Below are 24,862 nucleotides of genomic sequence, written 5' to 3'. Positions count from 1 at the left end.
TGGGTTAAAAAAAAACCTTCATTATTCAGATTAGAAAACATATATGTATGTGTTTATTGTATTGAATAACTACCATTTGCGGTATTCTGTGTTAACTAGAGCGGGGTACAGGTGGTTTCTGTATTCAAAGGAATATACTATCTTGTCCAGATAGTGCAAAGATGTGAACAAAGTAGAGAAGGAAAGAAGTGGCCAGAGTGTGGTGTCGGGAAGGCACAGGCTCTGAATGCAATGTAGAGATTCATTTCTTCGCTTCCAGCTTATTAGCTGTGTAACCTTGAAATAGTTGCCTCGTGGGTCTTTATGAATATTAAATGAGATCATGCATATCAGGCACTTAGCATTGTAATTGGGACATAGCATATGCTCAGTAAATTTTGCTGTTATTATTAATATTACAGAACCCACTGACTATAGTGTAGCTCAGATAATATTTCGGGGATATTTTTAGACTGGAAACAAAAGCTCCCATTCTTTAATTCAGTTTTGCATCCTCCCCTCGCCCCCCAAATTAGTACATAGTAAAGAATTTGTCACAACATGTAGAAATTTCATAGCAAAAATCAGACATCATCCAGATCGTGCAAGAAGTGGTAAACATCGACCGATGGGTGGAGATCTTCCTAAGGGAAGGACCCACCGGGAGCAAAATCACAGAACAAAGGATGAGCTAGCTACCAGGTCATCCTAGGAGGCAGATCTGATTAGAATGAAGAAATTCCAGAATAATGAATAAAATGAGGTAAATTCACATAAGTGACTAAAAGAAAGAGTGCTATATTTTATAATAGAAAAATGATTTAATGAAAATATATTTGAGTGAGCTGTATGAAAAGTAAATTTTTTTTCCTTTCTTTTTTTTCAATTAACATATAATGCATTATTAGCCCCGGGGTACAGGTCTGTGAATCATCAGGCTTACACTCTTCACAGCACTCACCATAGCACATACCCTCCCCGATGTCCATAACCCCACCCCCCTCTCCCTACCCCTTTCCCCTCCAATGCTGTTTGTTTTGTGAGATTAAGAGTCACCTATGGTTTGTCTCCCTCCCGATCCTATCTTGTTTCATTTTTTCCTTCTGAAAAGTAAATATTAAAATACAATTAAAATTGAACACTTTTCTAGGGTAGAATTAGCATTGAGGTAGTCTTATTTTTTTATTTTCACGTAAGTGTAGTAGCCCAGATCTTTCTAGGGGGGAAAAAAATTAACTCCAAATTATCTCTAGGTAACTTACATACATTGTGATTTGTCTGTTATAAGCACTTAATTATAGATTTTTCCCAAATTAGACCCTTAACTGTCACATCTAAACTTCTTCAGCCAGTTGGTATTTATTCAAAAAATATAAACAAGTTTTAATGTTAATCTCAACAAAAACAAACTGAATTGAAGCAAATCTACCCATGTTCCCATCTCAAAATTATTCCAAAGTGTAAAACTGGTTAGAATTTTAAAAATCCATATAATACTTGAATATGTTTTTAAAAAACTATTATATAAATGTCTTATTTCAGAACTCAGAGTCATTTACTATTGCTATAAGCTGACTAATGCATGAACTGGTGAGCTCAAAGCATACTACAGACATTCCTGAAAAATTGAGTGAATTATTGCATGAAGAAATATTATCATTACTTTAACTTTACAGAACACAAACTGTAATCCTCCCACACTAAGGTTTTATAACTGAAACAAAATAGTGATGGGGGAAAATATTCATGGAGGGTTCGTGGTATAAACCAAATGGTTTTGATCCTGCCCTCTTAAAACATTCCCTTTCTTCCCCTAAAAAGAGGAATAGAAGAGAAGATCCAAGAGAATAATAAGCTATCCTTTGAAAATCCTCACTCCCCCGGAGAGGAGCAAATCAAGAGCTTGAGGCCAGAATTGAGAGATGTCACCAGCAAATGGGGAAAGCTGTCTGTCTATGAGCAGCTTTTCAGGTCAAGCTCCTCTGAATCACCAAAGCATGCCGGATTTATGCACAAATCCTCCTGAGGTTTTGGCTCAAAGGTACAGGTTTAGGGGAAGGTTGGCCGAAAGAAAGTGGGATTTTGTTAAGCCATGACTGCATATTGTTAAATATGCGGGGCGGGGGGGAGTTACTGTAGTTTTACTTTCAATCTCCTGTTTATATGTCTGTTTGTTAATATTAACAATATTCTAAGTGTGCATGGGTGGCTCAGTCTGTTAAGCGTGTGACTCTCGATCTCAGCTCGGGTCTTTATCTCAGAGTCACCAGTTCAAGCCCCGTGTTGGGCTCCAGGCTGGCCATGGAGCCTACTTAAACACAAACAATATTCTCTAGTGTTCGTAGTAGTTTTCTCTGATTCTATATTTTACCTTTACAATTTCTGTAAGGTGCACTATTTTATTCTAACTACTTTACAGATGAGAAAACATGATGAAAGATACTGACGACATTTAGGAATCATGGCTTTGGGAGTCACAAGAGACTAGAATCCTGACATGGTCACTTCCTAGCTGTGTGATCATCGGCTGGTTTCTTTACCTTTTGGGGCCTTGATCTTTCCATCTTTGCGATGGCAATAATGACACCTATGTCATTATGGCTATCTAAAGCTTAATGAGCTCATCTCTATGAAGTACTTAGTGCATTGCCTGGCTCAAAGTTAGCATAAATAAGAGCTGATTTGCTGTCATTTCCACTGTTACAGACGGCAAATTTTTATGCTTATGTATAGGAATACATAAGTGAGAATGCATGCCTCAGTGTGTGTGGTTGCTGTGTGTGTGTCCCTGTTCTTCCCTGTTCCATTCTGCTCTGTCTCCCTCCCATCCCCCAGCCCTTCCACATACTTAACACTTGCACAGGGTAATTCACTCCCAGGAGGAGGATTATTGGTCTGAAATCATGATTAGGCTAGTTTGGGTCCACCTAGTAGTGCTCCTGTTCCTTAATTGCAGGTCAGGCGTCAAGCTGAAGGTCATTGACAAGCCTCACAAATCCAAACATTAAAAATGAAAAATAAAGTTTGACTTCCCTGCTCTTTGGTCTTCTATACCACTCTACTCCATGCTGATCTTTTGTGCCACACTGTAGGTTTGGCACAGAATTTCTCTTAAGAGAAAAAAAGAAAAAATTACATATATATACTATTTTTTGTCTAGTGGCTAACAATTAAGTATCATGATGACAAAAGAGACTTTGCTGCTTTTATCAGAAATGTAAAAATTCTATTATACTAAAATCATTCTTCCTCAAGGTTTGATTCCATTTGAAGCTAAAAGTCAGTAACCATTTTTTTTTTTTATGATCTTGACACCTATAAGCTATATTCAAGATTTTACATAGAATGTTAAGGATGTGTTAAAGGTTTAGAGGAAGACTATTTATTTTCATATGCGCTTCTTATGTTCTTAAGAAAGAGAATGCAAATCATTTTGTACTTAGAGACAGATGCTCTGAGAAATTAAAAAAAAATTAAAACACTGCATAAAGATGTGACATTTCAAAAAGTTTTTTCTCTTCCTCTTGTTTCTATGTAGAACTAGTAAAATACCATTTAGAAGTGTATTTAGAATAGTGACAATTTAGATACAAGGATTGACATGAATTACAAGAATTTTTTTTACATACTTTGGCATATTAAAACAAATAATTTTTCAAGGTCTAATCCTTTGTGGCATCTGATCTCTTATTCATGCAAAAAGGACGAAGGTTCATCTAAATCATCAGTGTAGATAGATTAAGAAGGTATTAGAATGGGTGAGAGTTGTATGAAACTCAACTCTTGGAAGTCCATCTATGCTTCCTGAAATATAACCTTAATGTAAAGTAAGGGGTTCCAAAAGTTCCTAGTCTGTATCATACTTTATGTGCAAACTTGAAACAGTTTGCACTTAGGAGTTTTTCCATAGTACCTTCAGAATCCGTAACAAAACCACTTCTGCCAAAGAAATATCATGATATTTTTGAATTCCTAACTTGATTTTACTTATTTTGGAAGATAAAGGCTTCACTTTACAATTAGTAAGGCATTTTGATGATGGGGTACTGGTAGGATGTATGTTTATCTTTTAAAATAATATTTCCATGGGAGTTAAGGCATAATTGGCCATTCTTTTTGTATTATATCATTTAGTGCTCAAGTGAGGGTGATTTATATGATACATTTTAGATTTAAAGAAAAAAAATAATGAAAACAAAAGTAAAAACTGCCAACTGATTAGCCAGAATTATATTTGAACAGCAGGAGCCCAGAACACATCCTGTCAAATGAAAAGTTCTATTCCAATTAAGTTTCCAATTAACGTGCACCCTGTTGTCTCTTAGATATTGCCCCTGCATGGACTGATAATTATGGACCACAAGGAAAGAAGATTTCCCTAAATCCTTCTGTTCGCCTCAAGGCAGAGAAACTGGAAATGGTAAATACTTTAAATTTCCATTTTTCTTCTATAAAATAGAAGTAAGGAAGTGTTCTCATTCTCTGAGAGGATAAAGGAAGGACTGGAGCCATTACTTTCTTGAAGAATTACTTTTTTGCGATTAAATGAATGGCAGTTTGAGTTTTAATTATTTATGTTTGAGTTGAGCAGCCCACTCACAAGTACCAAATAGAAATAAAACCTTTTGTAACCTAAATTGACACCAAATTAATCGGTTTCCTCCTGTGTAGGAATAAAGCAAACGTGATGTTTTACAGTGTAGAATCAAAGGAAACAGAGAATGAATTATGTCCAAATATGTGTAATAGCAGTAAGTGCAACTTTTTAAAAAGCAAAGGGAAACTAAGCCTAAAGAACAAAATAGATGCTCACTAAATATAAAGAAGCTGGTAGCAATGTACTAAGAGGCACCAAAAATTAGTCCTGGGGAGAGTGAAATATTGAGAGCTTCTGTATGTCAAAGAAATGTAGGTGATTAAAAAGGAAGAAGTAAAAAGTAAAAAAGCGTTTTAGAGCTTTTCCTGTCAGGTGACCTGGGAGCTCACAGCAAAAATGTGCTATGTCTTTCTTTAAATATAAAATTGGATATAGTGCTGTAGGTCCACAGCCTCTACTTTCCTATCATTTTTCGTGAATAATGATTTTTTTTTTTTTTTTTTTTTACATTTTAGGGAGAGTGAAAGTACACAGCTACCGTAAATACACATTGCATTTATTCCCACAGTCATACCTATGCATTTTAGGAAGAATTGAAAGTGCACAGCTATAATAAATACACATTGCGTTTATTCCCACATTCATACCTTTGCTTGAATGGTCCTGTACCAAATACCTTTTCCAGAGTCAACTTGACTCTTGCCCAGTGTTCACATACTAACTCAATTGCAACTCCTGTGTCCAGATTTTGCTAACTATTATAGTTTGGGTTAATATTGCCTTATTTTGCACATCTGTAGCACAACATCACTTTTTGGTGCTGTACAGTCTTTTGTGTATTTTGTTTTGACAACAAGATTAACTTTCTTCATGATGATATCTAGTACACCTACCACTGTTTAAGCACCTGGTCTGTGCTCATTAAACTTTCCAATTAATTAGATACTTTATTTATTTTTTTATTTTTTTAATTTTTTTTTTAAAGATTTTTAATTTATTTATTTGACAGAGAGAGATCACAAGTAGGCAGAGAGGCAGGCAGAGAGAGAGAGAGAGGAGGAAGCAGGCTCCCTGCCAAGCAGAGAGCCCGATGCGGGACTCAATCCCAGGACCCCGAGATCATGACCTGAGCCGAAGGCAGCGGCCCAACCCACTGAGCCACCCAGGCGCCCCAATTAGATACTTTAGTTTGTTTGGGTTTTCAGAATCCTGAATCTCATTTGCTAACTTGTACTCTCTTTTTATTGGTGACTTAAATGTTAAGTTCTGACTAATGCCAAGGTTTATAATCAGTTAATATTAACATTTTTTTTAATGTATATTTGAGGTGTAAAAACACCTATAAATATCTAAAAAATAAAGAAGTTATTGTTTTTAATGATGTTGCTTTAATATGCGTTTCTAAACATCCAGATTTAATACGGTTTCTCTGGGTAAGGAGGAAGTTATCCAGCTAATGACTTAACTTGGCTGCCTTTGTTTTCTTATTCAATTTAAGTTTTCCTAGCACATGATTTTTTTAAAAAATCTAATTAATTGCCTTAGATATGAAAATCATCGAAATCTGTATGGATTCTGAGAAATTTGAGTCATTTGACTGTTGAATCAGAATTTCCAGGGTTTGGTCCTCCTATTAGCTTAAAAAAATTATTTTTCTGGAAAAATAAAATGGCCGTATTATAGCAAAGGCGACCCACATTCTGTGTTAATTCAGTTTCTTCTTATTCAAAGTATATTTAGTGACTTTATTTAGTAGAGCATTCTGTGTTTTCAGAGTATGAAACGGCATTTTCCTAAATAAGAATTTTTTTTTTTCCAGAATCCAAATTAGCTCCTATCTACCCAAATATTTGCTAAGCTACTCTTACTTTTTTGTTTGGTTGCATAATAATGTAATAATATCTGTATCATTCCTTTTAAAATAGGTCCTTCTATTTCAGTTGTTATTTTGTAGACAGATTCAATTTTATTATCTATTATATTTTTAACATATTTACTGTTCAGTAACAGATAAGGCCAATGTGATCAAATATTTAAAATGAAATAAAATTGTCTTTTTCCTTTATCTTCTATAAATATATTACATACAGCATCTAGGAAATTTGTGTTACAATAAGATTTCATAAGGAAAGGTGTTGACTAATCATGTGGTTATTAAGTAAATAGCCTACTCAGTACAATTCTTAAGAAAAATGGAGAAGTTAGAATTTGCTAAAGGAAATTACCTATCAAGATATATATATATATATTTATGGCATTGTCTTCATGAAATTCTCTGTGTTTCACCAGTCTAAGTAACCAGCTTTGTATCAGGATATACTAGAAAATGATTTCTAATATTAAACTACTTATTCATTAATTCCTTTTCTGAAAAATGGATTGCCTCTTCCTACGAATACTCTGAGGATGATTTAATATACAGATATTTTAAAATAATTTCACCATGGGTATTTGCAGTGCTATATTTTTAAAGCATTTTTATGAGTACTGTGGGTCTCATTTAATCCTAATGTTAGACATACAAGTAGGCATGGTAAACACAGAAAGTAGGTATACAGTTTATTAGTTGGCTTGAAGACCAAGAATTATTGTATTTCCATCCTATGTGTATTTTTGTACCTGAGAAAGATGCTTTGGGATACAGATGCCATTTTGCTGATATTTACTTTAGCTCTTGCCATTTCTGTAGCATTTGAAGAAAGCTGTAGTGAGCAATGGCATACCCCATGTCTGATTACAGTTAATGAGTTGTTCTTTATATTAGGTTGGGAAGTGTGCGACGAATATTGTAAAGAAGTGACATTTTTAAAATTCATCATTCAGACATTAGAAAGAGTTAAGGACTCATATTAGAAAGAGTTAAGGACTTTTATTTGTCCATTAAACAGTTTGCATTTTTGCTTAAGGTTAAAAGATGACATTGCTTATTCAAGAAATTTTTAGAACTTGTTTTTTGACCAAAAATAGATTATTTTCCATTTAAATTTATGAGCTTACTTCACCAATATGCTGTTTTCATCTAGAGTAAATTTCTAAAGTTTGGCTCTAGATAAAGTTCCATTGTACTTCGATAAAGTTCCATTATACTTAGTATAATAATAATCATATATTTCGTACCTTCTGTGGCAGGTGTTTTGTTTGCATTACTTTTGTAAAATTGTTTTTATTTCTTTACATGAAAACATCAGTCATACACAGAATGATTATACTGTATATGTACAGTTTAAAGAATAATAAAACAAACCCACCTGTACCCACCACCCAGCTAAGAATCAGAGTTTTTGACATTGCCTTTGTGTTTCTTCTTGATCATATATATCTCTCCCTCTCCCCAAGAGACAATCTGTTTTAAATTTCAAGTTTATCATTTATATGCTTTTTTTTTTTTTTTTTTTGGAAGAAGAGTGGGAGGGACAGAGGGAAAAGGAGAAAGAGAATCTTAAGCAGACTCTACACCCAGCATGGAGCCCAACACAGGGCTCTATCTCACTTCTTCTAGATCATGACCCAAGCCAAAATCAAGAGTTGGATGCTTAACTGATTGAGCCACCCAGATACCCTATTATATATGTTTATAAAAATATAAAATAATGGTATGCAAACATGCCTAGGAACTGTCCATAAAGAACTCCATAAAGTAAATATAAAAAAGTAAAAAGTTGTGCTGCAAACTGGGAGAAAATACTTGTAATACACATAATATAAAATATTGCTATCCAAAATACTTTTAAAAGTCCTACAATCAGGGGCGGCTGGGTGGCTCAGTGGGTTGAGGCCTCTGCCTTCAGCTCGGGTCTTGGTCTCGGGTTCCTGGGATCGAGCCCCACATCGGGCTCTCTGCTCAGCGGGGAGCCTGCTTTCTCTCTCTCTCTCTGCCTGTGTCTCTGCCTACTTGTGATCTCTGTCTGTCAAATAAATAAATAAAATCTTAAAAAAAGAAAAGTCCTACAGTCAATCAAAAAAAACCCACCAATACTTCTCCTGAGTATATACCCTAAAGAAAGTTGTATCTAGGTGCTAGAGTAGATGTGTACAAGAATGTTCTTTGTTAACATTCCTGGTAAGCAGAAAGCCCCAGTGTGCTGGAGGGTGGGTGAGTAAATTGTGACATATTCATCTAATCAGGTATTTATCAATGAAAATGAATGTGCTGATGTTAAAATAGCATATACAGATGAATGATGAAACCATAGTGTAGGGTAAAAAAAGCAAGTTTCAGAATTATGACTACCTGCAGCATTTTTGTGAAGCTAAAACATAGCAAAAAAAAAAAACAACACATTAGGGATACCTATGTCAACACATTAGGGATACCTATGTATGTGACCAGGCATCTTAAAATAAGTCATATGGGGATGATGATCCCACAGTTCAATACTAGTGGTTACCTCTCATGTAGTAGGACAGCAGTATGACATGAATTCAGCCCTATTGACAGTTTTATAATTCTTAAATGTACTCACGGAATTTTTATTTTATTGCTCTGCTTTAAAACATGTATATCTATTACATATTTGTTTTTAGTAAATACCAAATATTATATAATAAAATACTCAGGAATATTGAACCAAATGTATAAGATGTATTACCTCTAGGGAGAAGTTCAAAAGGGACCTTTTTTTAAAATAATTTTTTATTTCTTTTCAGCATAACAGTATTCATTGTTTTTGCACCACACCCAGTGCTCCATGCAATCCGTGCCCTCCCTAATACCCACTACTTGGTTCCCCCAACCTCTCACCACCCCCTTCAAAACACTCAGGTTGTTTTTCAGAGTCCATAGTCTCTCATGGTTCACCTCCCTTCCAATTTCCCTCAACTCCCTTCTCCTCTCTAACTCCCCATGTCCTCCATGCTATTTGTTATGCTCCACAAATAAGTGAAACCATATGATAATTGACTCTCTCTGCTTGACTTATTTCACTTAGCATAATCTCTTCCAGTCCCGTCCATGTTGCTACAAAAGTTGGGTATTTGTCCTTTCTGATGGAGGCATAATTTGTAATGATTTTTTACATTCAAAATTTGAAGTATATGTACTTGAGTGTTAAGGCACTATTACACCAGTTTTGAAAAGTATGCAAAAGATGCAAAAATGTACAGAACAGAAAGCTATGATATATTGAAAATTTTTTAAAATGTATAATACTGTATAGCATAATTATTATAAATAAATACATAATTTATGTATATTTAATATTTAGAGTCTATATTCATAGAACAATTTCAGAAAATTATGCACCAAACTATTAATAATAGTGTTTGTCTCTGGAGAAGTAGTTCTCAAGGAGCGTTTGTTTTTGTTTTTTTTCCCTTCCCTCAGGGACATTTTGCAATGTCTAGAGACAGTTTTTGTTTCCATATTTGGGAGAACATCACCAAATTAGAAATCACTAGCAAAAAATACTTCTCAAAACTGTGTAAAAATATAAGACATATTGCTAATTGATTTACGAGTCAAAAACTTTGCTAATAAACATGTAAAAGACGTTTAATCTCACTTGTAACTAAAGGAATTCAACAGCATCCAAATCATATTCAACATATTGACAAAATTTAAAGTGTGAAAACAACAAATGTTCTTAAGAATGTAGAAAAATAGGTCTTATTGCCAGTGGTGTGTATAAATTGCTGCAGCCAGTTTGGAGAATAATTTTACAATATCTAAAGTTGACAATATATATATGTACACACACACACACACACACACACACACACGCACTACATATGATTCAGCATTTCCTCTTTTAGGGATATACTGTAGAGAAATTTTCACACCGCCATACAAGGAGATATGTATAATGTTTTGTAATTTTAAAGCTGGAGTAATGATAAAAGCCCATCCATCAGAGAATATATAATTTGTATTTATACAGTGGCATACCATTTAAAGTTAAGTGAACTAGTTTCACAGATAAGAATATTGAGCAATTACAGAATCATAACATGGAGGTAAAAACAATAATTTGTGAACAAATTTATAAATTTATAAATAATGTTTATAGTACACTATTGATATAAAATTTTAAGTGCACAGGAGCATAACATTAGGGAATACATGTAGTAATGGTATCAGATCGTGGACAGAAAGCTTACACCCACCTTAGGATAGTTGTTCCTGCCAAGGAACAACAGTGAAAGCTTTCAACCAAGTCTGCAATGTTTATTTCTTAAAAATATATATAATTTCATGCAAATACCAATGAGTATTTGAGTACATGGATGTTCTTTGTATTATTGTCTTCCTGTGTATGTCTGTGTGCTTGGAACATTTTTGTAACTGAAGGGAAAGATCTCCAAAAGTTAACCATTATTCCATGTTACACAAGGTAAATATTTATGACCGTGTAGACGGAGCAGGAAGATGATACTTAGCTAAGCTCTAGAATCACTCTTGAATGAATCTATGACTCTTTCCTAATCTCCATTTCTCCTGTCTCTTCTCACTGTGCCTGGCTACCTATACATGAACAGGTATGTTTTGTAGTGCTACTCATATAAATTAATGTTTTATCTGATTTAATAGAATTTCCTTGCTATTTTTTTTCTGCCATAATCACATATTTTAAGCTAAGAAATTTGAATTTTGGTTTTAGGGCTATGCTTATAAATTTGGCATCAGCCAAAGTGCTAGTCTTGCAAAAAAAGAGAAAGAAAAAAGAAAAGAAGCAAACCATGAAAAATTGAGGTGGTGTTAGAATCGGGAAGCTAATATTTTATAGAAAATTAATCCATAAATAGTCAACAGACTCTCTCTGGGCATGTAATTCTGGTCCCTGTTCCTGATATTGATTCTTTTCATTGGGTTGTAAAATAAAGTTGCAATGAAAAGTTTTATTCTTCAGAGATTTGAAAAATTACTTCACATGAGTCCTTTTCCTTCCAGGCTCTAGATTATCTTGGAATTCAGCCCACAAAGGAACAACATCAAGCCTTGAGACAGCAAGTGCAAGTAGACCCAAAGGGAACAGTGTCTTTTGGAGGTAATATTAGGTTTATCGTGTTGTGTCATCACAGAAGCTTGGTGGGAGAGTTATGGTGACCTGTTTTCATTAAGAGTGCTTCTTCTTTAGAAGGAAAGAGGGGAAAAAAAAATACCACATCTATTTCAGGTTCCTTGGTCAGTACCCTAAAATGTCGTCTAGAATTAACTTGGCCTGGCTGGGTCAGCAGAAAGGCGACTTTCCTAGAATCTTCCAGCTCAAAAATACCTTCATTCTATCCCTCTTTGTTTCTTATTTACTGTAATGTAAAGAAATGTAAACATTTCTCACAAATAACAGAAGAAACAATATAAAATATCAAACTTCTAATTCTACTGCTATGAGATTTCATACTTTTTTCCAGCTAATATGACAGAATAAATATTTTGATGATGCTATATAATTATTCTTATTAAAGTTAGAGTAATATTGACATACTTAGTTGATGTACTATAATATAAAGCCTTTCTACTTTAGGGAATTTTGATGGTTTCTCAGTAGCTGATAGTATTATCAAGTCTATATTTAACATCGTAGTTTTTTTTCCTTCTTTTTCTTGGGATAAATTCCCACAAGTGGTTTAGAAATTTGATAGGTATTCATAAGTTGTTTGCAAGAGACATTATATGTAGGCGTTTGTTCTGCTACTAGTAATGTTTAAATATAACAGTCTTTTATATCGATAACATTCAGTATTTAATTTTTTTATACAATAGATGCAACATTGCATCATTTTTAAAGTGTCTGTATTACTAAAAAGAAATTCACTTTTTAATTTCAAAGTGATAGAACAAATAAACATTTGCCTTCCTCTCCTGTTTGAAAATTACCCCAAATAGGGAGGAGAACAGAAAACAGATTTGCATATATTAACCAAAGCCGTGATACGAAAGGACGGAATGTGGATAAGGATATTCAATGAATTGGTGAATAGAGGCCAGACAGCCCAAGTGATATTTCCCCCAGCCTAAAGCAATGGGGGAAACACAATAGGAAACAAGCTGATTTGCCCCTAAAAAGGCTTAGGAATTAAAAGTATCAGGCACTTCTGAAGGCCAGATGTAGGCAGGGCATTTCAAATAGGGTTGTTAAAAATCTGTATAAGAAGTTTTTGTTGAGCTGTTACCTGTCCCCTCTCAAGCAGCCCAGGTTGTTAACAGTCCCTTATACCTACAAAGAAAAGAAGTATGTTCTCTTGAGAAATTAAACCAGAGAGCTTCTGAACCTATAGTTCCCAGCAGTCAGGGAATTTGGAGGAATGTATGATTAGTTATCACAACACACACCCAGATTGCTCGGTGAACTTTGCAGTCATGTTTATCCTCTGTAGGCAAGAGACTGTAAGATTCTCGCTGAAGAAGCTGCACCAAAATGTCAGTTGGCCCCCCGATTGCTCTGTAGTGAAACTGGCCAGATGACAAAGCAAGTTATGTACACAAAATTTCCATCAGTGTTTTGGTGGTGATTCTTCTTAAATGTGAACTCATAGCCAAGGGTCACCAGACATTTGGAGAAATTCTCCAACGTAAAATAGAAGAGCCCAAAACTTTCTGACAAAGAGAAAAACAGAACCCTGAAAAAGGAGGAATCATGAAAAATCAGGAGAGAACTTCAGACAAACCACCGTGAACATCTTTGAAGAGGTTAAACAAAGATAAGGCATCCAGGAAATAAAGAATAGGATGTTGTAGAATAGGAACCATCAGAAAATACAAAAAAGGATCTTTGGAAATTAAAAGTGTAATAGCTAAAGTTAAAAAATTTGAAGAATCATAGATGAATGGGTCATACTCATGTTTGAAGAAGCTTACAGTTTGCTAGCCAGCATCAGGCAGGTTTTTGGGGGTCTTTTTGGTTTGGGTTGTTTTTTTTTTTTTTTTTTTAAGATTTTATTTATTTATTTGGCAGAGCAAGAGAGCACAAGCAGGGGGAGCAGTAGAGGAAGAGGGAGAAGCAGGCTCCCTGCTCGGCAGGGAGTCAGATGCTGAGCTCCATCCCAGGACCCTGGGATCATGACCTGAGCCAAAGGCAGACTCTTAACCTGCTGACCCACCCAGGCGCCCCAGTATTAGGAAGGCTTAATTAACAGTTGTTCAGAGTATATCATATGCCTTGGAGTCAGACCTTAAATGGAATTCTGGTCTGCTACTAACTTGCCATGTGGCGGTGGGAAGTTGGCCGTTAACTTGTCTTAGCTGCCATGTGTAGAATGGAGAGTATAAGAAGACCTACCTCAGAGAATTGTTGGGGGATGAAATAGCAAAGCACTGTGCTGAGCACAGACGCTGTTCTATAAATATTAGCTCCTGCTATTATTATTATTATTAAACCTCTGGCTCCTGCTAGAAAAGCTGCAAGTCACAATATTGTCCTATGTTTCAGAGAGGTTCTTGCTCATGGTAAAAGAGATGCAGAAATAGATATGCCTGTGACATGTATGTGCTTTGTTGTTATCTTAACTGATTTGTTAACCTCAGCAAAGTTAACTGAGGTTAGTTAAAACCAGTGTATCTCTCACTTTTTATTTGAGGCTGTATTTCTGTCGCTTCAGTTAATACCACTTTGAGGTAATCCACTGAAAAGTTAAGTTTAAAGTGTTAGTTATCACGTATAGCTTCAACTTCATTTAGAAAAAGGTAAGATGTATTTAGATGAGGTTAAATGTCATGTTCCTACTGAAGTGCATTCCATTTCAGATTTTGTCCAGGTTGCCAGAAACTTGTTTTGCTTGCAGTTGGATGAAGTGAATGTCAGTGCACGTGAAATTTCCAGCATATTAGATTCACAGGTAGGGTATGCCTTATGAAAGTGTCTTGATTGTGCCTGGATCCTAAGTCTTGACTGTTATATGTCATATATGTAGCCTTTTTTTCTCATTTTTCACTTTTAAAAAATTATGCAAATAACAGATACTTCTTCATATAGCAAACACATATTAATTTAAAATCAAAAGTAAAATTTCATCTTGGTCTCTTCTGTTCCTCCTCTTTCAGTATTTCCTCATGTTACTCCTCCCTAAATTTATCACAGAAAGTACCCTAAAGTGTATACCCTCTGAAATTTTTACAGTCTGAACCATCCTTATACATCAGCATCCAGATTAACATGAAGGAAGGCGTGCCTGCGTGGCCTCAGTCCCTTAAGCATTCGACTCCTAATTTTGACTCAGGTCGTGATCTTAAGTATTCTTTTGCCTCCTCTTTTGCCTTTTCTGTGCTTTAAGTAAAATATAATTGTGAAGGTGTTGACTTCACACATCCTTTGTTCTACAGAACTTTGGCATTTAGGGGTGCCTGGGTGGCTCAGTCAGTTAAGCGTCTGACTCTTGATTTTGGCTCGGGTCATGCTCTCAGGATCCTGGGATTGAGCCCCCCTTTAGACTCTGTACTCAATGAGGAATCTGCTTGAAGATTCTCTCTCTCCCTCTGCCTTGCCCCTCCCCCATCCATTCTCTCCCCCACTCTCTGTCTCTCAAAATAAATAAATCCTAAAAAAAGAACTTTGACATTTATGACATTTATATTTATATATGAGATTTTTCAGGCCTTTTAATTATGGAGTTTCTGTGTTATTGTATCATTCAGGAAGGTCTTCCCAATTTATGTATTTAGTTCACTCAAAATCTGTTCTTGTCTGTGCATGAGTTAGGGCTCCAGAGACATAACCACTAGCCCTTGTTCCACCATCATTTACTTAGTAACTGTCCTTCTTCATTTTTGCCACTTATTTGAAATACAGACTTTATCCTATACTAAATCTCTATTACACAGATCTGTTCTAGACTCACTGCTCTGTTCCATTGATGATTTCTCTCTGCCAGTACATTACTATTTTAATTATTCTAGGCATTTATTTCTAGGTTTGTTGCTATGTGGTAGGCTAAGTCCTTGATTTTTTTCTTTTTAACTTCTTGGCTTTGATCTTCTAGTTGGTCTTTAGAATCATTTTTGCTGTGGTAATAAAAATTTAATTGGGACTTTTTAAAATTGGAATTGCATTGTATTTAGAGAGTAGTTCGGGAGAGATTAACATGGTTTATTTTCCCCATTCATTTAGGTGTTTGTTGATATTTTGGAAAGAGAAAATTGTATCTTGCTTCATATTGTCTTAAATATTTCTTGTTAGTCTGAATAGGTATGTTATAGTTTTATTGCTATTGGAAATGGGATTTTTTTAGCAATTATATTTTCTCTCTTTTATTCTTTCTTTCTTTTTTTTTTTTTTTAGATTTTATTTATTTATTTGTCAGAGAGAGAGAGGGAAAGAGCACACAAGCAGGCAGAGAGGCAGGCAAAGGCAGACGGAGAAGCAGGCTTCCCGCTGAGCCAGGAGCCCAATATGGGGCTTGATCCCAGGACCCTGGGGTCATGACCTGAGCCGAAGGCAGAGGGACAGAGGCTTAACCCACTGAGCCACTCAGGCTCCTCTTCTAGGTAGTCATTTTAAGTTAATTACATTTTTGTCTCTCCCACAAAATTTTACCTTTTTTCAGATTTACTGTTGTAATAGGAGCTACAAAAGTGACCAAAAAACTTTTTCATGATATTTGAGCCATTTTATATTTTTAATTTTTTAAAAGAAGCTAGCATTACCTTATTTAATAAATAAGGTTTATAATATATCTACTTAAAAATTACTTAAACATTTTTAAATTTGTAAATAAATTTATGCCATTTCTGTTTTTTTGCAAGAGCTTACATAATAGAAACTTTATCTCTTCCTTTAAGGTTTGAAAGTGTTTCATATGCCAGATGGTCTAGGCCTAGGTCTTTTTGGAAGAGGAGATAGTTCCTATTTTTTAAATGTCTTCTAGGATTATTTTATTCAAGTTTTTGTCCTTTTCCTGAATAATTCTGTTAATGGATATTTTCCTAGAAAATGTTCCCTTTCATCAAGATACTAAAATTTGTTTAAAAAAATAACACAGGAGTTACCTGGGTGGCTCAGTGGGTTGGAGCCTCTGCCTTCAGCTCAGGTTGTGATCCCAGGGTCCTGGGATCGAGCCCCACATCAGGCTCTCTGCTCTGCGAGGAGCCTGCTTCCTCCTCTCTCTCTCTCTGCCTGCCTCTCTGCCTACTTGTGATCTCTGATCTCTGTCTTTCAAATAAGTAAAATCTTTTTTTAAAAAAATAAAGAAATAAGAAGATAAAAAAATAACGGAATTTTTTTAGGTTTGATTATTTTTGTGAAACTCCTTTTTATCTCATAGATGGTACTACACAATTTTTACAAAGTTATCACAGCCACAGATTTCTATAGATCATATTTGAATTATCATTCAGTATGTAATATTTCTATTGTCATTGCTTCTTTGACTCTTATTTTGAACTGTTTTAGACATTTTCTAGTAATATAGTTCCCTTCCGGTTGCTGATTTCTAGTGTCCTTCACTGAAGTCAGAAGCACATTCTCCATGGTATTAATCCTTTGACCATATAGTCAGCATAGTCAATTTTATAGAATATTTCCCATCTTTTGAAAAGCAGTCTGTTCTGCCCTAAAGTGAGTATAGTGTTAGTGTTCCCTGTATATAAATTAGGTCAAGGTTGTTAATCATGTCATTCAAATTTTCTGTTCCCCTTTTTGTTTTCTCCCAAATTTTCTATTTCCTTTTTCATTTCTTATCTTCTTTTATTATCAGTTATTGAGCAAGAGGCATTTCATTTTAAAGTTTCCCTTAGTTCTGCTAATTTTTTACTTTCCATATCATAGGCTGTATTATAGGTATATTATGATTTTAGAATTGTTATATCCTGACAGGACATTGAATCTCTTCATCTCTAGGATGTTTCCTGCCTTAAAATCAACTCAATCTAATCATAAAGTGATACCACTTCTCTTTTTGTTGGTGTTTTGGTTTCCCATGACTATAAATATTTCTCTTAAAAAAAAAAACTGTTATATAACCCTCTAAATGTATCTAATGGAATCTAACTACTATAGTTTTTGGTACTCATAATCATTTTATTTAAAAGAAAATTCATTCATGAATTCTTCTGAGAAATTTATCATCTTTCCTTTTTTCTTGCTTTTATTTTTATTCTATGTTACCCTAGAATATTATCTTGATATAATTTCAGGAATATAGTATACTGAAGTTATAAATAAATATAAATAAATATTTAAAAATGTGGAATACTTAAAAATCAGTCATTGAAAAAAATCAGTCATTGATCATATTCTGTTGTAAAAATTTAGATAATTAAAATGTATTTGTTTTAATTTACTGTATTCATAAGCTCTGACATTAAAATTTTCTTCTGAATTGAGTAGTAATTCTGCCTTATTGGTACACAATCAAAAATACAAATATATAAATTTTCATCAATTATTTTCATAAAGGTAACTTTTAAAATATAATCATATTTCAGGGGATGAATTATTGCAGTCCAGCTCTGCCATTTACAAGATTTCCATATTTCCATGGGCATTTTTAGATTCTTCTGTACTGACATACTATATGGTGACTAACATAACATAATAAAAAATAATAAAAAGATACATATTGATATCTAATAATGCATTCTTCCACTTTGTTCTTCCTTTTAAATATTGCTTTGGCTAATCTTTTTTCTTGTCCAAATAAATTCTAGCAAAAACCTTACTATACTAAATTTCTACATTATTTTGGAAAGAAACAACATTTTTATAAATCTAAGTCTTCCTACCTGCAAGCATGTTTTGACTTCTTAATTTTATCTTCTTGAATAGCAAATAATACATCTGATATATTTTTCCCAATACGAGCTTTATTAATCTTTTGTTATGTTTCTAGTTACCTTTTACTTTCTTGCCTTTATAATAAATGGTGTCTTTTTTTTGTTTTTAAGACTTCATTTTTTAGAGCATTTTTAGGTTCACAGCAAAACTGAGGGGAAGGTAGGGAGATTTCCTACCTGCCCTTGGCCCCAACACAGGTATAGCCCCCTTCATTATCAACACCCTGCACCAGATTGTGGTACAGTGTTACAGTTGATGAACCTGCATTGACATATCATTATCACCTGGAGTTCATAGTTTAGATTATGGTTCACTCTGGGTGCTGTACATTCTATGTGAGTTTGAACAAATATAAAATGACATGTATCCATCATTATGATATCATACGTAGTATTTTTTTTTAAGATTTTATTTATTTGACAGAGATCACAAATAGGCAGAGAGGCAGGCAGAGAGAGAGGGAAGCAGGCTCCCTGCTGAGCAGAAATCCCGAAGTGGGGCTCGATCCCAGGACCCTGAGACCATGACCTGAGCCAAAGGCAGAGGCTTAATCCACTGAGCCACCCAGGCGCCCCCATAGGTAGTATTTTTACCACTCTGATTTTTACTCCTGTGCGCTGCCTGTTCATCTCTCCACACCTGCACCCCTCACCCCGGCAATCACTGATCCTCTTACTGTCTTCATAGTTTGCCCTTTCTATAATGTCATACAGTATGTAGCCTCTTCAGATTGGCTTTCCACTTAGTAAAATGCATTTAAGGTTCCTTTGTATCTTTTCATGTCTTTTCTTTGCTGATTAATATTTCATTATCTGAATGTTACCGCAGTTTATCCGTTTACCTATTGAAGGACGTTTGTTTGCCTTCAAGTTTTGGCAAATTGTAAATAAAGCTACTATAAACATCCATTTGCAGGTTTTGTGTGAACGTACGTTTTCAACTCCTTTGGGTAGATATCAAGGAGCCCAATTGCTTCTTCATATAGTAAGAAGACGTTTAGTTTTATAAGAAACCATCAAACCGTCTTCCAAAATGGCTATCCCATTTTGCCATCACAGGAGCAATAAATCAGAGTTCATATCATTGAGAATGAGAATTCTCGTGATCTAGGGATTTGGAAACCTTTGGGAGATCACCCAGTCTTCTAGAATTGAGGCACTGATTTATCAGAACTGATTTAGTAGCATTTAAGGTAGGAAAACTGACCCTGTAAGAGCACTGCTTTTCTTCTGCTCTTTAAGGTGTTCTGTATTTTCCTAGCTGATGTTGACAGCAGAGGATTGTTTTCTTACTGCCAAACAGTTCTCAAAGCTACTGTCCCCACTTTTGATAAGGAAAGGCAACAGTGGAGGTTGGGTGGCTTACTAACATAAGAGAAACGGGGAATTTAGAGGACTTTGGGTGAGCGTGCAAAGGTTGCTCAGCAGCTGCAAAAAATACTGGTGCTCTGAATTAGTAACTTACTTCCTTTCTAGCCAGTGATTTTAGGGCAGATAAAAGTGTATTAAGTCTGTGATACTTTGATGACAAAAGCCAAGTGGCAGTGGTAATTGTGCAAGGTCTTCTGCATGCCAATAATTTCCTGTCTGTGGCTTCAGATCAAAATGTTGCGCAATTGTCATTGTATCAGTTTATAAGGCTTCCTTTGTTGTGTTCTGCTTGTCAACATGTAGAAGATATCCCCATAAAATGTTACCTTTCTTTTTCCACCTGAATCCATAATAAGAATACCTTTTACTTTACCACACTTACATATATAACTGAAGCAAAAGTCTCGATGTAATACTTCCATTTTCCACATCATTGCATTGTTATTTAATATTCAGTTCTATTTCATTAAATATTTGGACCTAAAACTCACTAATGGGTCATCTACCACAGTTTGAAAAATACTATAAAAATCACTGCTTGTCAAGTAGCTCATCAGAAACAAATGAAAAATATCTTAATATTGTATTAGTATTCCTAAACTTTCTGTTGTTGTTGTTGAAAAAAATCACCATAGTGCCTCATCTGAAGTATCAATTGATCTGTGGTTGAGGACGCTGACAGTCTGTGAAAGTAGGGAAATTCCACTATGGTTACCCCTCAACCATCTTGTCAGAAACAACAGAGTCAAATCTTTGTAATCCATCTGTTAGGGATGGCTGTTTTTTACTTGTGTTTTCTTTTTCTGGCTTGTCTTCTCTTTAATTTATTTTTTAAAAAATATTTTTGCTGAAGCATAATGGACACCCTGTGAAGTGTAAAAATCTCAAGTGTATGACGTGATGAATTTCTATTAGTATCTTGTGTATAATCCCCACTCCAAAGACTCCATTGTATCAACTTTGTCCCAGTTAGCCACCACTCCTATCTTCACAATGGAACCGCTCTTCCGACTTATATGAGTGTAGATTACTTTTGCCTGTTCTTGAACGTCTTAATAAATAGAATCACCCAGTAGATACTCTTTCGTGATGAGCTTCTTTTGTTCATCATTTCACCTGACTCGTAAGATTTCCTGAGATGCCATGTTTCAAGAAGGAAGAATTGCTGGGTCAGTCTAAGTCAGTCCTACTTTTGTTTAGCTGACAAAAAAACCCAAAAAACAAAAAGCTCAATTTGGAATAATACAGCATTTAATTCTAAAAATGTAATTATCCTACTGTGATTATAATCATCATTGCTATATTAAAAATTCACACCATGCTATACCTGTGGCTGGGGCAAGGTTACCTACAGAAAAGCAAGGTTGGAGCCTAGATTTAGAAGAATTCTAAACCTAGCAACCACAGACTTGAGTCTATCATAATAATATGGTGAGTTTACCATCCTAATTAAATATCATACAGGGATTATCTTAAAATCACAGAGAGAACACTGTAAATTCCCTAAAGTAGACTTTTCACAGTTTGGTTTCTTGCTAAATCAGTTTGGTGGATCGCAACCCCCATTTTAACAAGTGAGAGAATAAAGTGGAAAATATAGTGAATTGTGTGTGCATGAGTAATGTTTCACTTATACCGGGGTCATGATAGAAAAGGCATCTCTCACTATATGTAGCAGTATGTACTCCTCTGTAAAACATTAGATATATACATTGAACAACCCCAGCGTGTGGCATTGTGTTAGCTGCTCCAGTATAATATTAAAACAAAACTCAAGCCTGTCCCTCAAGGAACTTAAGGGTATTACGTATAGAAAGGCATATACACAAATAATTATAGTTTAAAAAACTGTAGCATTGCAAGATAAGGCCGTAGTACTAACAGAGCTCAAAATATTTAGAGAAGATTCCTAACAGACTTGGCATTTGAATGAGTTTTAAATGATATACAGGATTTTATCTGCTTAAGAAGTGGATGGAACGTGCTAAGAGAATTAGCATGAATAAAAATGTATATATATAATATATATAATGTGATTATATAGTAGAGAGTATCTAGTTTTTTTTTTTTTTAAAGTGAGTACATGCAGATCAGTGAAGGGAGTTAGGCCTAAAAGGGCAAATATTACACTTAGAAGGTTATACTGTACTAGTCACCAATGAAGAGCCATTAGGGAGAATTTTATGACATGATCAGAGTAATTAGAAATGATAATCTTGTAATAGTGTTGGTTATCTTGGAAGGGAATGAAACTGGTGGTAGGTAGCCTGGATAGTGGGCAAAGGGTCTTCCCACTTGTTTCCAAAAACAGAATATTAAGAACTAAACTATGGTGAAGTTGAGGATAATGGGAAGGGAGAATGAGTTAAAGATAACTGAGAGTTTTGATTCGGATGATTAATAATGGGTTGGCTATCAGTAGAAGTAGGGAAATAAGTGGAGACGATGATAGTTGGATTTTAAAGAGTAAATTCAATATGCTGACAGGTGTAAATAATCAAAAAGCCATTGGAAATAAGGAATTGGACACAAAGGGGGTTTGGGAATGATTTGGAGAGTGATGATTGAAGTGAGGCAGTGAATGTGAGCACTCAGGGAGAGCTTATAGAGAAAAAGGGAGAAAGGAACAAACTTTGGAGGACCTCCCCTCTCCCATTTAAGGGGTGGAAATAAAATTAAGTCATTAGAAACAGCCTAAATATTCTGAAGGTTAGGGGAGATGGTGGGATATCAAAAACCTAGGGAAGAGAAAATTTCAAAGACAGATGGCTTAAGCAATGTTCCATGAAACAGAGAAGAAAAGTTGATGGAGGGGTACATTTATTTTGTCAAATGTTAGGTTAACTACTGACATTGAACATAATTATTTTCAAAATGCGGGGACAGGAGGAAAGATTTATTAAGCAAATTATAAGAAGTGAAAGGAGGGAGCAAGAGAAAGGAAGGAGAAAATAAGGGAATATACTGAAACTTTAAGGAAAGGAGGAAATTGAATGGGTTTCTAATAGAAGGCTTTCATCTAGGAGGGAAAAATTGACCTGAAACAGACTTTATTGTTCTGTTGAAGATGAGTTGAGTTTCAGAATGAGAACAGTAAAATAGTAGCTATCCAGAGTAGAGTAGAAATGATTTACAGTGTTATTTACGGGGTGTTTCAGAGGTTGGAGGACCTGAGGGTCACAAATGATACTGGGAGAACCAGACAGGAAAGGAATGGAGAAAGGTAAGGGAACAGTCCAAGAACTGGAAGGAGGTTAGAAAACAATTATCTGTCTGAATCCTTTGAGATTAAATAGCAAAAATTCATTTCATCTGCTGCTTGCTTATTTGAAGCATATTCAAACTCTTATTAACATATGACTGAGCACAGAGAGGCTTTTCACAGAATTCACAGGTACCATCTATGACCAGTTCTCTGGCTATAAGTTTTCACTGCTTAGCCCAAAATAGCAATAGAATTATAACACATATTGTTTTGTTTGTTTTTAAGTTACAGTTTGTTCTGTGATTGTTGAAGCCTAGTGTTTTGCCTCCTAAAATGGTACCATGCGCCATTTTCTGTATGATTTGCCACCATGTTTTAAGCTCGAAAGTTTTTAATCGCATCCCTAAAATCCCTGTCTATAATTTCACTTAGTAAAAAAAAAAAAAAAAAAAAAAAAAATTATATATAAATATATATATATATATAATTAGCTCTGTTATCTAGATTCTTATTTAAACTTTTGAGTTATTTCACATTTAGGTAGCATGCAAGATAACAATAGGCTTATCTGAATATTGAGTAGCAGTGTTTCCCAGAACACTTTGTATTTGCAAACATTAGTCAAGTGAGGTGCCACAAAATAAATAAAGGTGGGACACCTGGGTGGCTTAGTGATTAAGCCTTTGTCTTTGGCTCAGGTCATGATCTCAGGGTCCTGGGAGCCTGCTTCCCCCTCTCTCTCTGCCTGCCTCTATGCCTACTTGTAATCTCTGTCTGTCAAATAAATAAACAAAAATCTTTAAATAAATAAAGGTGTAGTGGTCAAGGGTATGGCCAAATAACTTGAGGAAAAGCAACAAGTTATTAAATTTTATTTCCTTTGGGGATATTAAAAATGCTCGTTAGCAAATTATTACAGATGTTGGAAGCCTTGCAGGAAAGAAGTTCATTTTTTTTCTAAATCCTAACATTTCTCAAATTTACCTGACCACAGGGTCCGCTGCCATCGTCCCCACCACTCAGTTTGGCTTTTGTGCAAACCTAGTTAATATCCTTTAGAACATACTTCGGGAAATATTGTTACATTTGAAAATGTCTTAAAAACTAATCCTAAACAGTATAAGAATGAATTCTAGGAGTGGGTGTTGAGTACTCAAGAAAGGGTAGAGTAACAGAGACAGATGAAGATGATGTGATGACGTAAATTGTGAAACAAATAGATACTCAAAGGTAACTGTCAGGACCAAAGGAAACAGTAGTGTGCAGGAAAAATATTTCTCCCCCCAAAATTGAGGAATGGCTCTTACTTCAGTTATGCTAGGATTTAGAAATCAAACCTGCATTTATTGTATCTATTCCGTCATGATTTCTCTTGGGCAGTTAGTAAAAATCTGACTAACATCAGAATTCTGTGGGAATCTTGGGGTGGCCATTTATTAGCTGTGAAACCTTACATAAGTTGCTAACCTGAGCCTGTTTCCTCCTCTGCTAAATGGAGACAAGGTTATAGGAAGGATATAGTATTGAATGTATGTGGCCCTTAACAGTGTGTCTGCACATAGTAAGTTCGTAATAAATGTGATACCATTAATTTGTTTTTAAGATTTTATTTGTATATTAGAGAGAGTGAGAGTACGTACAAGTAGGGGTGGAGGGAGAGAGTGGGAAGGGCAGAGAAGGAGGGAGGAGTAGGCTTTCTGCTGAGCAGGGAGCCCGTCGTGATCCGGGGTCATGCTCTGAACCGAAGGCAGAAGCTTAACCACCAGGCACCCCTATCATTAATGATTTTTATTATCTTTTGTCACTCTACATTCATCTCTCCTGTCTGAAAGGCTCTGCCTTAAGCCCATACTTATAAAGCAATCATTTTCTCTACATAATCCTTTAAATTATATTTTCTGTACATTTTTTTAGTTCTGTTATAATTTATACATATAAGATGGCTATAATTGGACTTGGATTTTTATCTCTGATTAGATTGTCATTGGTTTTTTTTACCTTATAATTG

The 24,862-nt window shown here is 35.0% G+C and overlaps 1 protein-coding gene across 4 annotated transcripts in view; it reads left to right on the top strand.

The window, feature by feature from the left end:
* Nucleotides 1-24,862, top strand: part of STXBP4 (syntaxin binding protein 4) — a 164,853-nt gene that overhangs the window by 32,268 nt on the left and 107,723 nt on the right. For all 4 annotated transcript variants that reach the window (XM_082707693.1, XM_082707694.1, XM_082707695.1 and 1 more), the window contains 3 exons: nt 4,305-4,399; nt 11,463-11,559; nt 14,256-14,347. In XM_082707693.1, coding sequence (XP_082563819.1) covers nt 4,305-4,399; nt 11,463-11,559; nt 14,256-14,347 — 284 coding nt within the window. The remainder of the gene's footprint in view (nt 1-4,304; nt 4,400-11,462; nt 11,560-14,255; nt 14,348-24,862) is intronic.

This window comes from Mustela nivalis, assembly GCF_964662115.1.
Source record: "Mustela nivalis genome assembly, chromosome: 17".
Taxonomy (NCBI): Eukaryota; Metazoa; Chordata; class Mammalia; order Carnivora; family Mustelidae; genus Mustela; species Mustela nivalis.
Note: the sequence above shows the minus strand (reverse complement) of the source record. Positions and strands in the feature narration are given on the sequence as shown.